Source organism: Diachasma alloeum, unplaced genomic scaffold (assembly GCF_001412515.2).
Source record: "Diachasma alloeum isolate Michigan unplaced genomic scaffold, Dall2.0 Dall_scaffold_00343, whole genome shotgun sequence".
NCBI lineage: Eukaryota > Metazoa > Arthropoda > Insecta > Hymenoptera > Braconidae > Diachasma > Diachasma alloeum.
This window is the reverse complement of record NW_021680482.1, coordinates 12537-30165: the sequence shown is the minus strand read 5'-3', so window position 1 is coordinate 30165 and position 17629 is coordinate 12537. Positions and strand designations below refer to the sequence as shown.

Genomic DNA, 17629 nt, shown 5'->3' with positions numbered 1-17629 from the left:
TACATTCAACAGTTACACAAAACACTCTGAGCTGGGCTCGAATGAATTGCGCACTTCCTACGTTATTATTTATATTATTTATTTAAATAATGAGTGATAAACCATCAACTTCTAAGGAGAGTGCCGGCCCTTCACTCCCCAAACAATTCAAAACTGACAGTTCGAAGCCGGCTCCAGCACCAAAGCCAAGTTCACTTACGATTCTTGTCAATCCCAAGCAAGTAAGATGGTATTTTAATCTATTTCACCTGCCCTCATCAATATTCAAGACGAGCTATTCAGAACTCTCAAAACAAATGAAAAAAAGTGAAATGTATATTCATTTGGTGTCAATAACTGACGGGTTAAATGGAACTCATTGGCAAATTCAGTATATTCGATTATCCATGAGTTTATTCCGTCGATTGAAGCACCGGGCTATCCAGAACTCTCAAAAGTATTTGAAAAAAGTCTAAAAATGAATGCTAATACCTCAGTTGAAAAACCAAAATGACGGGTTATATAGAACTCATTGGGAAATTTATTATATTCGATTATCTGTGAGTTTATTCCGAAGATTCAAGCGACGGGCTATTCAGAACTCTCAAAAGTATGTGGAAAAAGTGCAAACTGAAAAAAAAAATTTTTCACCCGGAGCCAAAGGGTCAGATGTTGGGTTTTTTCAGGGGGAAAGTCGGTCAAAGGGTCACAAGGGTCACGAGGGCCAAAGTGTCAGATCTTGAATTTTTCCAGGGGGAAAGTTGACTCTCGCCAAAATTGAATTTTTTAGCCGAGTGAACGTTGATTCCAACTATTTAAGGGATGGGCTATTCAGAACTCTCAAAAGTATGTGGAAAAAGTGAAAACTGAAAAAGTTTTTTTTTTCAGATTTTCAAAGGGTCAGATTTTCCGTTTTTCTCGGGGGAAAGTCGACTTTCGCCAAAATCGAATTTTTTAGCCGGGTGAACGTTGATTCCAACCATTTAAGCGATGGGCTATTCAGAACTCTCAAAAGTATGTGGAAAAAGTGAAAACTGAAATAAAAATTTTTTCACCCGGAGCCCAAGGGTCAGATTTTCGGTTTTTCCAGGGGGAAAGTCGACTTTCGCCAAAATCGAATTTTTCAGCCGGGTGAACGTTGATTCCAATGATTTAAGCAACGGGTTATCCAGAACTCTCAAAACTATTTGAAAAAAGTCACAAAAAAGTGAAATGTATATTTATTTGGTGCTAAAAAATGACGGGTTATGTGCAACTCACCACGCAAAAATTGTTTGAATGTTTAGAAAGGAAATCCCCTCCTGAAATTCATGAAAAATCTGCCCTGGGCGTACTCGCAGATCGTCCCGGATTACGTGATGGGTCCACGTGTCTGCACATTGTTCCTTTCGCTGAGATACCACCAGTTGAATCCAGATTACATCCACGATCGTTTGAAGCTTCTTGGGAATGCTTATCAGCTCAGGGTTCTCCTCGTTCAGGTAAATATTCATTTTTCCATCGATTTTTACCGCATTCCCGGGGCTTTACACGCTCTTCAGTATAAGAAGGGGTTCGGAAATACATTAGGATCATTTTTTTGTCATAGTGAACTATGAAGAATCGACAAGTATCAAGGGACTAACAAGGCAAGCCGAGAGTAGGCTACACTGTCGTATTGTCTGGTCATTTAGCGGAAACTATCTAGTCTTGTCTTGTATTCGCTGACGAGAGAACCCCCTTCTCTCGTCTCGTCTTCTTGTTTGTATATCCTCGCCGCTGACAAAAAAGATTTATAGTTGTAGGGGAGGGTGGGGTAAAATGGACTCTAGACTTTTTTTTTATTTATTCATAACTCAGAAACAGATTTATAAATTGAGCTCAGTTTAGACTCGTCATAAAGGGAAATAATTGTTCTTTGTATTGAAAAAAAAATATATTAAATTTTATCAACATTTCAACCCCTCATTAACATTTTAAAAAAAGTCAAGTGTCCGTTTTAGCCTCCCCTAAACAGATACAGCTTCATGAAGTTGATATTCCTGTAGAAATTCATGAAATTCGAAGGATACCTAATGAGAAAATTTTCGACCAAAATTTAAGAGAAAAGACAACACAACTACAATCGGCATATTCCATCGAGTATCGACCAATGATCCAGCTTGTAATTATGGGTGTGCTAAAAAATGTTTTCACTTTTGAGGAACTCACTTTTTATTCAATTTAGCACTGATTTGAGGGGAAAAATGCAAGAGATCTTTATTTAAGAAAAAAGTCCGAAGTTTTGAAAAAAAACACGCCAAGAAAACCGCTATAACAGTGTATCTCTTGAATAAAGAAAAAATTTTTTTCAAAGACGAAACTTGGGAAAAAATAAAATCGTGACATTTTTGCAGATTGACATTCCTGATCCTAATCACCAACTGAAAAACCTCACGAGAATATGCATTCTAGCTGATTTGACGTTGATGCTGGCGTGGAGCGCCGAGGATGCAGCAAGGATCATAGAGACTTACAAATCCTACGAGAACAAGCCACCTGATATGATTATGGAGCGTCCGGATTCTGATCCTCACCAAAGAGTAAATCACGTTCCTATTCATTCGACACAAACATTTGTAGAAATAGTTTGACTAGGCGTAAACTGACATCAAGAGCCTGATGAAGCTAAAGTAATTTAGCGAAAGGTCGCACTATGATAATTTAATGAACGTCGTAATTAGTTCGTCAATATCCTCTGACCTTTCTTAAATTAATTGACGTCGTGGAGATGAGTGAGAGCTGTGCATTAATAACAACTCAAACCTCGACTAAACCCAGGTTAAACCCTGGCTGAATCTTGAGTAAATCTTCATTGAATCTCAATTAAATCCTAACTGAAACCAAATTTGAGTCTTAAGAGGGTCTGATAATAGGATCATTTAAAAATAATAACACAATGCGACGTAATAATACGAAATAATGCTCCAACTTTCGAGGTCATTTCAATTTGATTGTTCTATAACATAAAACAAAAGAAGAAAATAGTAAAAAAAGAATTCCAAACAAAAAACGAGAATGCATTTGAAAGCAAATTTCTAATTTATTACCAACCACAACAATACTCATTTTTAAAAAATGCAGTTGTTGACTTGTTTATCTTCCGAATGAGTGACTCCAGAAGAAAATTTCAGAAGACTATTTTTCAAGTTGCAGAAATATCCTACGAAAAAAATCTCTTGACATTTTCTTCCAAAAATACTCATTAACAAGATGAATGGGTAATTGTGCACGTGTGTCAATGGTTTATAAACCATATGATTTTTTTCAGATCATGAACGCATTGACAACCATCAGATCCGTCAACAAAACCGACGCTATGATATTGATGAGGACGTTTGGATCGTTCGAAGCTCTTTTGAAGGCTACGCCAACCGCCATCTGCCTCTGTCCTGGGTTTGGAGCCCAGAAAGCCCAGAGATTATATAACGTATTGCATGAACCATTTCTTTATAGTGCTCCGTCTAAAGATACTCCAGGAACCTCTAAAGATACTCCAGGAACCTCTAAAGATACTCCAGGGACCTCTAGAGATACTCCAGGAACCTCTAAAGATACTCCAGGGACCTCTAAAGATACTCCAGGGCCTTCGACTTCTTAACCTCATTCATCTATGAATCACTTTTTGCACCTGTCATATTTTTCTATCAATAAATTATCAATCCATAATCATCAGAATTTAAATTTCTGATTCTCCCCACCCCAAGAAAATCCAAAAAATACTGAATCAAAGGGGCTGAATAAATCTCCAACCACAGAGACAAAAATTAAATCATGATTTACTTTATTAAGCGAAGAATTGATGCCTCATCACGCATCATAATTTTCATAATCTGAAAAATCAGTCATACCTCCACTCACTCACTCACACCTCATTATGTCGTTTATCTGTTCATCATTTAGCTCCTTGAAATCACGTAGATCTCATCACCATTGTCAACAATTTACAAAAGAAAAGAGAAAAGATTTTTAATATCAATCGCTCAAAGTTTCTAAAAAAAAAATCTCCATCTGTATTCCACCTTTACAATTATCTCCTCCATTCGTTTCTCTCTTGAATTGTTATTAATAAAATAGGATACAATGTACAGAAGAGCATTATAAAATGTGTAATTACAATCGCAAATGATAGAGTTGAAGGAAAAATAAACTGATTGAGGGATGGGACGCAGTCGCTTTCAACTGAGCAGACACGTTGATTACATTTTTCTCGAGTTAACCCTCGACGTACGTTAATTTAAATAATAAAAATTGATTTGAACGAGGGGACTGAGGTATCAGAAGTATCGTCGAAGGTAAAATATTAATTTTTCACAGAGTGCATTGAATAATTGTTTGAGTTTTGTGTCTGACCAGTCAAGGGATTGGTCCCACTTCTAGCTTCATCGAGACAACGAATGGGATCTCTCGTGTGTCGTTTGGGAATCACCACCAGCTCGTGCGTCTGTTATTCTCTGGGAGGCTGGGAGTGAGTCGAAAAAAGGGTGGGAGAGAGCATCCTTCAGGGTTATTCGTTGGGAGGGCTCGTAATCCAACATGTGTTGGATCAAGTCGAATAGTTGTCTGTGCTCCTCGTCCTCACAGAGCAAATAGCGCTGAAATAAAAATAAAAAATCATCAATTTGTGTATTTTTTAAAGTTGTATAAACGTAACTTAAATTTTGAAGATTAAAATCTGAAATAAATTCTAAACTTATGTTAATTTGAATCAAAACATTCTGGTTAGGGCTGTGCTTGATTGACCGTTTGACATTATTGAATTTTATGAGAAAATAAATTTAGTAATAGAAAAAACTTCTCCGAATAATAATTGCAAACTTCGCGAAAATTGGTGAAAATATTACAAAATTCGTCTTGTAATATTAAAAAAATTAAAATAAAACATTGATATTACGAGTTTGAGATAATAATTTTTGAGTTAACTTACGTGCAATGGTTTACAATTATCCCTAACGTATCTCCCAGCAGAACTATTATCATTCCAATCCAATTTGCCATGATAAAAGTACTTTGTCTTTGTTTTACGTGCCATACGATGTGGAATAGTGCCAAGTATGCGCTCCATCATAGCAAGATGTTCACGATTATCGTGTGTTTGGAACAACGTTATTCCCAGGTACAATTCAAAGAGTATGCAGCCAATGGACCACACATCACACGGCTGGGACCATCCAAGTTCTGTTGAATTATCATGATAATGTTTAATAATAGCGCCCTTCAAGTATATTGTAGACTGAATTGAGAGAGGGATCTCTGAATCACGTGGTACTTTCGATATAAAATTACTCACCGAGAATAACTTCGGGTGCTCTGTAGTGTCGTGTACTGACGATGGTGCTGTGATGCTCATGATCGAATGTCGCACTGCCAAAATCTATCAGACGTATGTCCGTTCGCTTAACGCGTCGAACATCCCGTCGCTTGAACAGAAGACGCTTTTCTCAAACGTTTTTTATTGGTTTCTGGCTAATGGTAAGGCCCAATTATTTGTTAAGGGCGGGTGGGATTTTTTTTCGAGTTGAAAGTAATTTTTGAAACTTATATGGGCGTAACTCTACATTCTTTTCGATTTTTTTAAGAGTGAGAAAGATGAAAAGTTTTTAGTTTTCAATAATAATTTCTGGATTTCAAAATTCGGTTGTACTAACATTTTGCGAATAATAATTCCGGAAATATGTAAAATTTCCAATTATTCTGAGAAGATTTTCCTTAAAAATTAAACGAAAAGTTGTAATTCTGAGTAATCTTGAATTAAATCAAGTATAATTGCACTCAATTCAAGCCACATTGTGGATACTTCTTGCATCTGAGATTTTTACTTTTCTCAAATTAATTCTGAAATTTACAATTCTATCTCAATATAATTCGTAACTCCTCTGTTATTGGAAGTATATTAGTTGACTCAATTAATCCTGAATTGTATCCTTCATCAAGGGTCCGAAAGATGAAGTTTTTAGTTTTCAATAATAATAATTTCAATCCTGTGAATAAGAATTTTAAAGATATGGAAAATTTCCATTTATTCTAAGAAGATTTTCCTTAAAAATTAGACGAAAAGTTCTAATTCTGACTAATCTTGAATTAAATCAAGTACAATTGTTCTCAATTTAAACTACATTGTTGCTCACTTTGAGGAAGTGTTGGCTCTTGAATTCAGAACCTTGATACTTCTTGAATCGGACATTTTTATTTTTCTAAAATTAATCCACTTATGGTTCCGACTACTTTTCAGTGTAGAACTGGAATTTATAATTCTACCTCAATATAATTAATATTTTTTACTCGGTTTTGTTTGACTCTGCCCAAGAAACATTTTCAGAATTTTCAAAAATTATTTTCATTCGAAAAGTGAATCTCCTGGTGAATAATATCATCATAAATAAACTTCTGTTTTAAACATAAACGCGTGCTTTGTCACAGACATTTATTATTACAAGAGACTACTCAATAAAATCATGCTCTAATTATAAAACAACTTGACACCATTGGAGAAGGAAAAAGAGGGTAGGAAAACACAGAACATGTAAAGGGGTTTAACTGAATGACCAAGTGATTATTACCTTTTTGGCGTTGTATGTGATGTCAAAATCTGAGTCGACGAACAGGATATTTTCAGGTTTGAGATCAGTGTGGGTGAGTTTGCTGTCGTGGAGGAATTTCACAGCGTAGCACAGCTGATACCCCATGTGTCGTACGTGGTCGAGGGGGTAGGGCTGATAACTGTTGTCTCTCTGAAAATTAAATGAAGGGGGAAATAGATGAATCAGTCTACTAGCTAAATTTGGGGTTATTTCAGAGAGTAAAATTTTCAGTTTTATAATACGTACCAGAAAATCGAACACACTGAGTCCCAGCATCTCGAAGGCGATGCACATGTGTCCGTGGTAATTGAACCAGTCCAACATTTTCACGCAGAGACTGTAATAATCATTTGTGGGATTAAAAATGTCTTTCATTGGGGAGATGATTGTATTATTAATGGAAAGCTAGGGCGATTATAATTTATATTTAATTGTTTATGAAATTAACTGAAAGAGGTGGTTTTCGATTTTTTTTTGTCGAACAGCCCATTATTACGATAATTCAATAATTGAAGTAAGAACGAATAAATTAATTATATGAAACTCGCGATTTATTACGCAAATATCGTGCAAACAGGTGATTTTAGAAGAAAGTATCAAGAATCCTTTTTTGTAGCTCAGAACAATTTATGGGAAAAAAGTTTGTTCCATTTTTTCTCTCAAAAACTTTCATAATCGAAACAATTCAATAATTAGAGTAAGAAAAATAAATCAACAATAGAACCAAAATACTGATTAATCAAGTGAATATTTTGCAAATTTTTGTAGGTGAAGAAATTCTCTAATAGAAAGAAAAACGTCTCATTGCTAAAATAATTGCACTATAAATTAAAAACTAGGGCAATTACAGTTAATATTTCATTGTTCATAAATCGCCTGCGAAAAAATTTCTCTTCAAATCACTCATCACTGAAATAATTAACAAGTAAGAAAATCTAAGAGTACGTCTTCGATCATAAAAACTCCACTAATTATGTCCAATTATCTCGGAAATGAATTATGCTAACGTAAAATGTCACATCTTTTTTGCAGTTCATAAAATTCCCTACAAACAATGGCTTGAAATGTTATTCCAGAACCTCTCATTATCGAGGCGATTAAAAATGAAAAACCCAATAATTAATTAATAAATTAAATAAATTAATAATTGATTTTATTTCACTTCGTGAAATGTTTCTTCACATTGCACACCTCATAATTAACAATATGAGCTGAATAGGCGAGTAAAAAAGAAAAACCAAAGAACTTACTGTTGACAGTCTGGATCCTTCGTTGCAATTTTTTCAAGTGCATTAATCTCCAACTTAGCAGCTTCCCTGTACTTCTCAACATTCTTGATGATCTTCAAGGCCATAGTGTGATCCCTAAATCATACAAACACGATGAGTAATCCCCAAACGATGATTCCCCAAATCTAGAATACAATTCTGAGAATCTAAATATTTCAAACATCAGTATCCCCCCCACGTGTTGACACTGAGCCAGTCTTTAATTACAACAGTTATTTCCGTATTATTTATAATTTCATTGGATAGAGTAATCAATCCAACTGTTAAAACTTACATTTGCATATCCTTAACCTTGACAACTTTTCCAAAAGTACCTTCGCCCAGGGTTGCCAGTACTTTATCTGTAATTGTAAGAGTATTGAGTTAATTCAGAGCAAAGGTGCGGCCTTGTGAGCACAATTACCCATTGAATATCATCATAATCTCCAAATTTTCTAATAAAACAAAAAATTAAAAAATTAAAGGAAAACAATTCTGGAATTATCGAAAAGTCTGGATAAATACCTCTGAATAGTCAACCAATAATTCAGAGATTACAATGATAATGTGAACGTGTTCGCACGGCCGATGAACAATAAATTGTGCAGCAGAGTGTTTTACCGAGAAAAATCTGCTTTTCACTAGAAGAGTTCATTTTAATTCGCCTCGAGGTAATTAAACCCAACCGATAACCTAATTATTTTCTATTCAACCTGACTGACGAGTACACGAGGCAATATGCTCACTTTCTCTCTGTCTTCGTCAATCAAATGGAAAAAAAAAATGTACAAAAAAATTTGTCAACTTGTGAAAATTGAATTCTGGACAATCAATGATTGATCGATGAGTCAATCATCGAGATGGAGGTGAAAGTTTGAGGACGAGACAGAGAGAAAACGTACACGGTGGATGTGTAACCCAGAGAATGATGAAGAAAAAAACGGCATTAGAAAATCTTTCAAAAGCCCCAAAAATGCTTGAAATATTTTCTTTTTCTATCAATGACGAATAGAGTGAAAGACATTCCCATTGGTATCTCTCGCATCTCCAAAGGGAATGCATTAGCACTCTGAATTCCTGGGTGACACGCCACACCGAATTGTTTTATGCTACTTGTAGTCGCGCGGGTCCAGCGAGACAAACGTTGGCATCTGAAAAAGGTGGAATGTCAAAAAAAAACTAAAAAAAAAAACGAGTTACAGATAGGAGGAGAAAAATTGTGGGCACGAAAGTGTGCGATTAGAATCTAATTAAATCCCGGAATGAATCATTATTTTAGATCTGATTGAAATTTCAGGTCTGGGCTTTCTTTTATGTTACGTTCTCATTTCTATCAACGTTGGCGAAAATAATCGTTTTGGCTCGTTGGTAGGTATCGTGTCACAGTACAATGCCTACTAGTCACGTGAGAAAGGGGGGGAGGGGGGAGAGGGGGTCGAGATAAATTTGAGAAATTGTTGGGGGAGAGTAATTACTGATGAAAATTAGATTAAAAAAATCAGAATTTTCGGAATTGTTCGATTGAATTCTGTTGAAAAATTTCGAGAATTGTAATTAATTTAGGATGAATTCAGAAATGAGCTCATTTTCTGTAAATTTCTCAGAGCATCTTGTTCATGGGTTCTTGTTCAATAATGAAATGATGAAGGGAGATGAGTCAGGAATGTTTTTGGATCTGTTTTTTGAAAATATCTCGCAATTGGGAGGTACAGAATTTTTTCATCACTTGTGCGTAAAGCGAAATTTACGCACATTATGATGAAAAATAGGATTCGACACTCGTGTGAAAAGTATTCCTTGACCCTTGGGAGGACAGCACCCGTTTACACATTTGTATCGAAATATACTATTTTTCAGAGTTTGCGATTTTGCTCGTAAAAATTTTTCATTCAGATAATTAAATAATTAAAACAAGAATAAATGGGTTAACAATGAGAAACTGTTGATTAATGAACGAAATACGAAAAAACTTTTTGTGCAGCTGATAAAATTCTCTATGAAAAAGGTTATTCCCTCTTAAAAACTTTTATTATTGAAATAATTCAATAATCAAAACGAAAAAAATTAACCGAAATTGAAAAAAATCATGAAATCTTGTTCAATTATGTAAATATCTCGAAACCAATTGCTTTACAAAAAAACATCAACAAATCCTTTACAGCTCTCACTTATCTCCACAAAAATCCCTCTATTCCCCCCAAATACAAGGGAATTCATCAAAAACTAGAAGATGACCCCATCTCACCTCATTTCACTGTCATCTCCCAAACAAATCGCAATATCATCGAGAAATTTACAGAAAACCCCTAAGAAATTAAAAAAACCGAAAGAAAAAGAGATAGTACAGAAGGAAACAAAATCGTAAAGAAAAAAAATAATGATAAAATCGAGCCAATCGATCTAATCGTAAGAAGGCGCCGATGAAAAAAAAATGGGCGGGCAATGGTAATAAAAATGAATAATCATTTCTGTTTCTTAAATCTACTACAATGATTGTATTCACGTATTTCACGAACATCTATTTGCCAGGACGTCGCCATTTTGGTATACAAGGTGGCCGTCCTCGTCGTCCTCGACGGATGGTTGTCGTGGGCTCTAATCGTCGTGTAAATCGTGCCACATCATACAGTGTCGTGGTTATTGGATGTCCCCCAATGGTTGATAATGTTGATCCAATGGCAAATGACACAATGATGCAACCCCAATCAACCGTAAAAATCGTCGATACCACCGCAACAATTGGCCATCATCCCATCCGTTGTAACAAATTCAATAACGAATTCATTGATAATAATAGAACCAATTCCAAATGTTCCAGGGTTGTTGTTTGGATGATGATTAATTCCACAAATCATCAGACAGTTGTGTTAATAACCAGTTGTGTTGTGTTGTGTGAGCCCAACAGTGTGTTATCATCGTTGATTCATTCAGCCGTGTTGTTGATCCACATCAATTCCATCATAGAGTTCCACCCACAGGGACGATCGAACCATATGCCATTCCATAACAACGGAGATGGTAACCCAACAATCAGAGAGAAAGGGGAGAGGGCAAAATAGTTTGCCAAGTCAGAAAGTTGCGGTTACGAAATTTACCAATCGGCACAAAGCGCATTTTTTTTTTAATCCTTAATCTATATTTTTTATTTTGCCTATTGAGATTTTCCGAAGCAGTCGTATTTTTCTATTTTAAATGAAAAACAATTTTGAGGTTTCTCAATTCAATCAACCGAGTCAAATCAGTGGAATTTTGCTTAATTACTTTGACTTTGATGAGCATTTGGTATTTGAGTGAGAAAAAAAAAATGAGCAATTGTGCAAGTATTAATCATTCGAACAATGACTGCTTCGTCGTACCGCTTCTTCGGCCGATTGTTCTTGATGCTTCACCGGTACTCTAATAATTTTTTTTAATACTAGAAAATTCATTACGACAAAACTACTACAATCGACTGTTATTTTATCTTCCATTAAACGTATTCTGGATATTACGAATTAAAAACACAAAGTTAAATAAAATAAATGAAAACAAAATGTATGAAGATAATGAAAAAAAAAAAATTTTAAAACGAACAAGATATGTAATTGCTTGCGTACTTAGATACTTAGGGTACTTACGTGTGTATCCAGCAACGTCAGGCACGTGTAGCATTAACCGTTGAATTCCAACAGCGGTCAATGCGACGTACCCAGCGTTAGCGAACAATACATTGCCAACCAACAGTGATCGATAACTCGGTAAATTGACATATCCTCAACAATTTCTACTCGAGAATGGACAATTGGAATGAAAACCATCTCCATCACAGCCAAAATTCATCGGTCTCGAGTAAAAACGTCAAGAGACCCAACCACAACAAAAAAGAACAGAAAAAAATACATTTAAACGTCCTCCAAACTCTCTCGCTTACGTAAACCTTTGAACTGTAAAAAATAGATTTCACCGGTGGTTGGTAATCGACCAAGTGAGCTCTCAACAACTGTAAAACCTCTCAAACATCATGCAGAACAAGTAAACAGTGGAAAAAAATCGGTATCGAAGTGGCAAAACGAGACTCATCAATGTCTCTTGAGAATAATTTCAGAATTGAAAGGAAAGAACAGGATGAGTTTTTGCATAATTTCGGTGAAGGTCTTCTTCTTGACAAAGATTTTGTTGAAAAAATGATCTGTTCTTAAGTGAATTGACTCATCCTGTTGGACGTATATCTCCGAATGGAAAGGAAGTAGTGAAAATGGACCGTATATCCTTTCAATCACTAGATATTTACCAGAACCCAATGTTTGAGTGACATTGAGTCATCTCGTTACATCGCTTCGCTGGGGCATTTACCCGGCTGTTGAACCCCAAACTCACTAAATTGGTAAAACTCTTGGATCGATGACCGAAATAAGTGAAAGAACAGAAGGAATCCATATAGAAGTGATAAAACAAGATTTATGAGTTGGTTCCGCGGAGACTGGGATCCGATTCAGAGAGACATTGCCATTTGTTTACTATGTTAATACAATATAAAACAAAAGTTTCGGTCTTACTTGTTACCGTCACACTCCGATCTGAATCAAATCCTGATCTGTTGAGTGGAATTAACTCATATTGTTTCGGCACTTTGAGATTTCCAACTAACTCTCGATAAATATCATCATCAAAAGAAGATCCCCATGGGGTACTTAATATCAGAATGATATTCATCTACTTATACTAAATCATCACCGAAACAAGTAAAGAAACGGAAGGAATCAATATCGAAGTGGTAAAACAAGACTTATCAATTGTTGAGAATACTTCCAGTATTGAAGTGATTTTGTTGGGGACTTTGTTTCTTACCCCCCGTAGATCCTAAGCTATTCTCAAAGACCGGTTTAAATTAAAATTGATAAAAACTGATATAAAATAATTTCGGTTTATAACAGATCAGTTTTTCGCGTTCTACCACTTCACTATTTCCAACACTTTCCGATAAACATCTCGATCAAAAGAAGTTAGATAAATTCAAAACACATATCAAAGAATCGCGCCGCCTCCTCTCAATCACTAGTTCTTCATAACCGTGACTCATCTAGTTTCCGATTTCACTACCAAATACGCCCCAAACCTCCCCAAATTAGTAGAACACTTGTAATCATTACCATATTATCACGCCAAAGCACACACCCCTCCTCCAAAACTGTCACGATCAAGCAAAATCATCTAACATTTGATTTTCCATCGCACCCTCGATAAATAACAATCATCCCCTCATTAAATTCCGCACTATCTTCTCCCAATCCCTAGATATTCATCAAAACCTACTGCTTCATTACCTACTACTTCACCACTTCATTATCGACACAAATAAATGAATAGAAAGAATCGATATCGAAGTGGTAAAACAAGACTCATCAACGCATATTACGAGTACTTTCCGCATTGGAATGATAAAAAAGGTAAGTCAACCTAGCTTGCGAACATTTAGAATATTCTTGGTCAGAACCTTCTTCCGTTCAAACTTTCTCCTATCTCCCTTAGATCGCGAGCTATTCTCAAAAACAGATCGGTTATAAAATAATTGTCTTCTATAACAGATCACTTTTCCCCTCATTCTACCACTTCATAAACGTCTCAAAATCAACGAAGCTAAATAAATTCAAACCACATGTCAAAGAGTCGCGCCGCCTCCTCTCAACCACTAGTTCTTCGTGACATTGACTCATCTACTTTCCCACTTCACTGGCAAATCCAGCCCAAACCCCCACAATTAGTAAAACACTTGTAATCATTACCATATTATCACAACTAAAGCACACACCCCTCCTCCAAAACTGTCACGATCAAGCAAAATCGTCCAACAATTGATTTTCCATCACACCCTCGACAACTTACGATCATCCCCTCATTAAATTTCCCATCAGCCACCGAACACAATCCCTTTCCTTTCTTCTGATACTTGCTGGCAATTATATCAGCAGCACTGGGTTTAGCCTCGCCATTGGCGCCCCCGACCTTGCCATAAGCCTCATCAATGGCCGAATACTTCATGATGAGTCCCTGAATCTCCTTACGTTTGGCTTCCCTCTCGGTGATGGCCTCGTCCTCGATGGTGTCCGGAATCCTCTGGGTAGGTGTTCTGTCGGAATCCCCATTGCAATCCTCGGATTCCCTCCGCTTTGGCCGACCAAAGGTCCCCTCCAGCTGCTCACTCTTGCCAGATCTATGAAGCGGTCTAACCTTTCTGCTTCTGTTCTCAGTCTGTCCGGACTTGTGTCTACCATATCTCTTGATAGACTCCGTCGTCAAGTGATTGGATCTGTCGTGTCTGTGATAGCCTGGTGTCTTCTCCCGTTTAACTCCACTTGTGCTTACGTAAGGATAAGCTTTCTCAGTCAGAACAACGCTCCTCGGCTTGGGCTCGGGCTCCAGGGTCTTCTCCTCCCTCGTAAAGGGACTCAACTCGTCCTTCACGTACACTTCGTTATTATTCCTAGTGTTACTACGCTTGTAATTATTGTTCACAGTGTCACCGTCCTTCCTCTTGGAGTAACGATCCAATATCGATTGGTACTTGTCTTCTAGACGACTTCTAGTTGTGCCAAGGTCACGTGTGGGACGAACTGGAGAACGAGCCACTGTTGATTGTCTGTCTACAGTGGTCGAGGGCCCGCGAACTCGAGTGGTCAATCGCTGGAGGAGGTTTGAACACGAGTCACTTAACAGCTGGGTGACACTTGCTGTCGATGAGCGGGTGTAGCGGTTACGACGAGAGGTCGAAGGCTGACGGGAGGACGATGAATTCTCCCGAGGTGTAAACGCGAACATTTTTCTTATGGTTGAGCAAGATCTTGACGATTGAGTAGTGACCGTCGAGTTAAAGTTGGATTTATTCACGAGGGCTTGGAATTTTTTCTTTACTCTTGGGGTTTGGTTTGGGTTTGCCGTCAAGGTCTCGAGATTTCTAGGTTTTATGTTCGATTCTTTGGGGTTTAGCACTTTTCTTCAGGTGGAAATTTTTATAGTCGCGAGGTCCAGCCTCCCGTTTTCGTTATTTTATCAACATTGTTTTTTTTTGTATCACTTGGGGTTTTTTAGAAAGGTGTTTTATCGCTAACGCACGTCGATCGAGTGATGTCCACCTCGAAGACGACAAACGACGCAAGACACGGCGATTCAGAAGTGGTAGACGAGGACGGGGGCTAAACTGTTTCACCGCGCCAAATACTGTTGGGATGTTATACTAAAAATAAATTTTCAGAGGAGACTGTGCAAGCTAGTCCACGTATAACCAACGAAATAATGCGTCCTCAGTTGATTCTGTGGGCCAAGTGAGATGGGTTATACAGGTTGGGGAAGGTATCAGGGGTGGTGGAAATATTGAGAGATTGAGAGAGAGACAGAGAGAGAGGCGATGATGATGAGGGGGGAAATGGATAAAGAATGGTGACACTGAGGATGATTACGTAAATTTTAATCGTTTTAATTTTTCTCGTTGGTTTGGGAGACGTCAGCTGATGTTCACATGTCATCGAGTCCATTGAAACGAGGAATGGAAATTCGAAGGTTTACGAATTATTTCGTGAGTTGAAACATGGGATTCATTAGGGAAATGGGATCGGTACATTTTGACATTTCTGTTTATTACTGATTTATTTTAGGATTTTAGGGGATTTTTCCACAGAATCTCTCGTTCTCCAAATCAACAACATCAACTTGTTACGTTTCACCACTTCTCTGCTGAATAAATTTTGAAAGAAAGGACTGGAAAATATTTTTCGTGTTTGTAAAGTACTTGAGATTGACTAATTGAGAAAAACCCCACGAAAAATCGCGACAATCGTTCTACAAAAAGCTACGAATGAATATAAGATATTATTAATGAAATCAATCCAGTAGCTTCTCCTTGAAGTTGATTACGTAAATTTTAATCGTTTCAATTTTTCTCGTTGATTTGGGAGACGTCAGCTGATGTTCACACGTCAGAGATTTCCTTGGGACCGGCAATGGAAATTCAAAGGTTTATGAATTATTTCGTGAGTTGAACAATGTGATTCATTAGAGAAATGGAGAACTGGGATCGGTACATTTTGACATTTTTGTTTATGGCTGATTTTTCTTGGGACAGGGGGAGTTTAGGGGATTTTTGTCGAGATTTTTCCCTAGAATTTCTCATTCCCGAGATCAATAATGTCAACTTATTAGGTTTCACTCCTTCTCTACTGAATTAATTTTGAAAAAAACGACTAGAAAATGATCTTCCCGTTTGCTAATTTTGAAAATCGCGAAAATGGTTCAACAAAAAATTACGAGTAACTAGAACATTATTAAAAAAATTAATCCACCAGTTTCTCCCAGCCACTTAGTCCCTCCCAACCGTTTGAAAATCCCAAGTGGGCGGTAAGTTTTCGTGGTCTTCGTCGTTTAAACTATTAATAATGTCTGAGTGAGGTATATTTTCAAGGTTGATGGCTGTATTCAGTCTTCCTATCCTCAGTGGAAGTTAGTTAACATCGACTGGTTTATCCCTCAAGTATAAATAATTCTCTCCACGACATCGATGATTTGTGGAGAGTGTTCATGACACAGCCGTAAAGAAAGCTTTTGTTCTCCGATTTTTTTTATATTCATTAACGATGAGCTTCAACTCACTGTGCTGCTTTCTACGTGAACAGCCAGATCACTGGGAAAGTTGACAGCTAGTTTAACAACAGCTCTCATCAGGTGTGAGTTTATTGCAAGTGCGAGGGTAACCATCATCATAGTTCTATCACAATTTAATTCTATATTAAAAAACATCGGCTGAAGGTGACAATTCCATGTTTGACATTTCGTTGAACCTTGAATTATCTCAGTAACGGATGCCTCCACGAGAAAATGTCAAATAACATTTTTTCTTGGAAATTTTCACAGCTACAAAAAATGTCTGATTGCATTTTCTCCTAGAGCCACTAGTTTCCGAGATAAATCCACAATTAACGAATACGTCAGCTTATTACGTTCTACCACATCACTGCACGATTAATTTCGATGCTTTACGCCTGAAGATTCAGTCTTCTGGTGTTCTTGGAGATAAAAAAATGTATCTCCTTGATTCACTGGGCAGTCTCAACTGAACTGCACGCCTCCGACTGATACAAACTCGTCTTGTTTTTCTACTGCTATCATTGCATTCAGTAGCCGGGAGTAATTAATCATGTGACGTTATTTCTCTGATTTTTCATCTCCTTTTCTCCCTCTTGCACTCGACCGTTCAGCCTTCCCAATCGAGTTTCCTTATTTAAACGTAGGTGGATTGTGCAGAGGCCGAAGATATATCGAGGCATTTTCACTCCGCATGTATCATTAACGTCCCAATAAATTTTTTTTTAAACAACATCATGGCTGATTAAGACGAGGGATTCAGAAGTGAAGTGTGGAATGCTAAATTATCTCGTTTAGGGGTTATTTGACGAAAAAATGTGAAAATACTTTTTTTGTAGGAAATTTCTTGAACTAGAAAAGGGATCGGAGAGGGGCTGTGTCGGTTGTTGTTTTTTTTTTCATAAAATCGTTTCCAGTACAAATTCAGAATGAACTTAAAAACTGGAGAAATCTCAAACACTAAGCACTCGAGATCGCTACAATGAAATGCCACAAATCACAGCATTTGGTCAGAAGATGATTAAACAAGCTCTATTTTATCTTATCGTTTCCTATTACGTTGCAGGGGCATGTCTAATTAATTCGTGAATTTATGTTAATAATGACAGTTGTTTTTTGGGTGAAAAGTTAAGAGACATTTTTCTGGAGTATTTTCCCAGTTACGAAGAAAAA

At 36.9% G+C, this 17629-nt stretch overlaps 2 protein-coding genes across 3 annotated transcripts; one reads left to right on the top strand and one right to left on the bottom strand.

The window, feature by feature from the left end:
- Window positions 1–2: 2 nt before the first annotated feature.
- LOC107040784 (DNA excision repair protein ERCC-1) lies at window positions 3–4361 on the top strand. Its single transcript, XM_015261015.2, has 4 exons — window positions 3–221; window positions 1266–1460; window positions 2355–2540; window positions 3269–4361. The coding sequence occupies exons 1-4, from the start codon at window positions 90–92 to the stop codon at window positions 3596–3598; spliced, it is 843 nt and encodes a 280-aa protein (XP_015116501.1). The 5' UTR covers window positions 3–89; the 3' UTR covers window positions 3599–4361.
- On the bottom strand, window positions 3765–16732 carry LOC107040783 (dual specificity protein kinase CLK2). 2 transcript variants are annotated; one of them, XM_015261013.2, is made up of 9 exons: window positions 13709–16732; window positions 10363–10441; window positions 8142–8208; window positions 7829–7942; window positions 6825–6915; window positions 6558–6728; window positions 5288–5432; window positions 4925–5175; window positions 3765–4592 (listed from the first exon to the last, which is right to left on the bottom strand). In XM_015261013.2, the coding sequence occupies exons 1-9, from the start codon at window positions 14639–14641 to the stop codon at window positions 4380–4382; spliced, it is 2064 nt and encodes a 687-aa protein (XP_015116499.1). In that variant the 5' UTR covers window positions 14642–16732; the 3' UTR covers window positions 3765–4379. The 2 variants fall into 2 exon arrangements, with proteins under 2 accessions (XP_015116499.1, XP_015116500.1); XM_015261014.2 differs by having other exon boundaries at window positions 5288–5417; window positions 13709–16728.
- Between the last annotated feature and the right edge of the window lie 897 nt (window positions 16733–17629).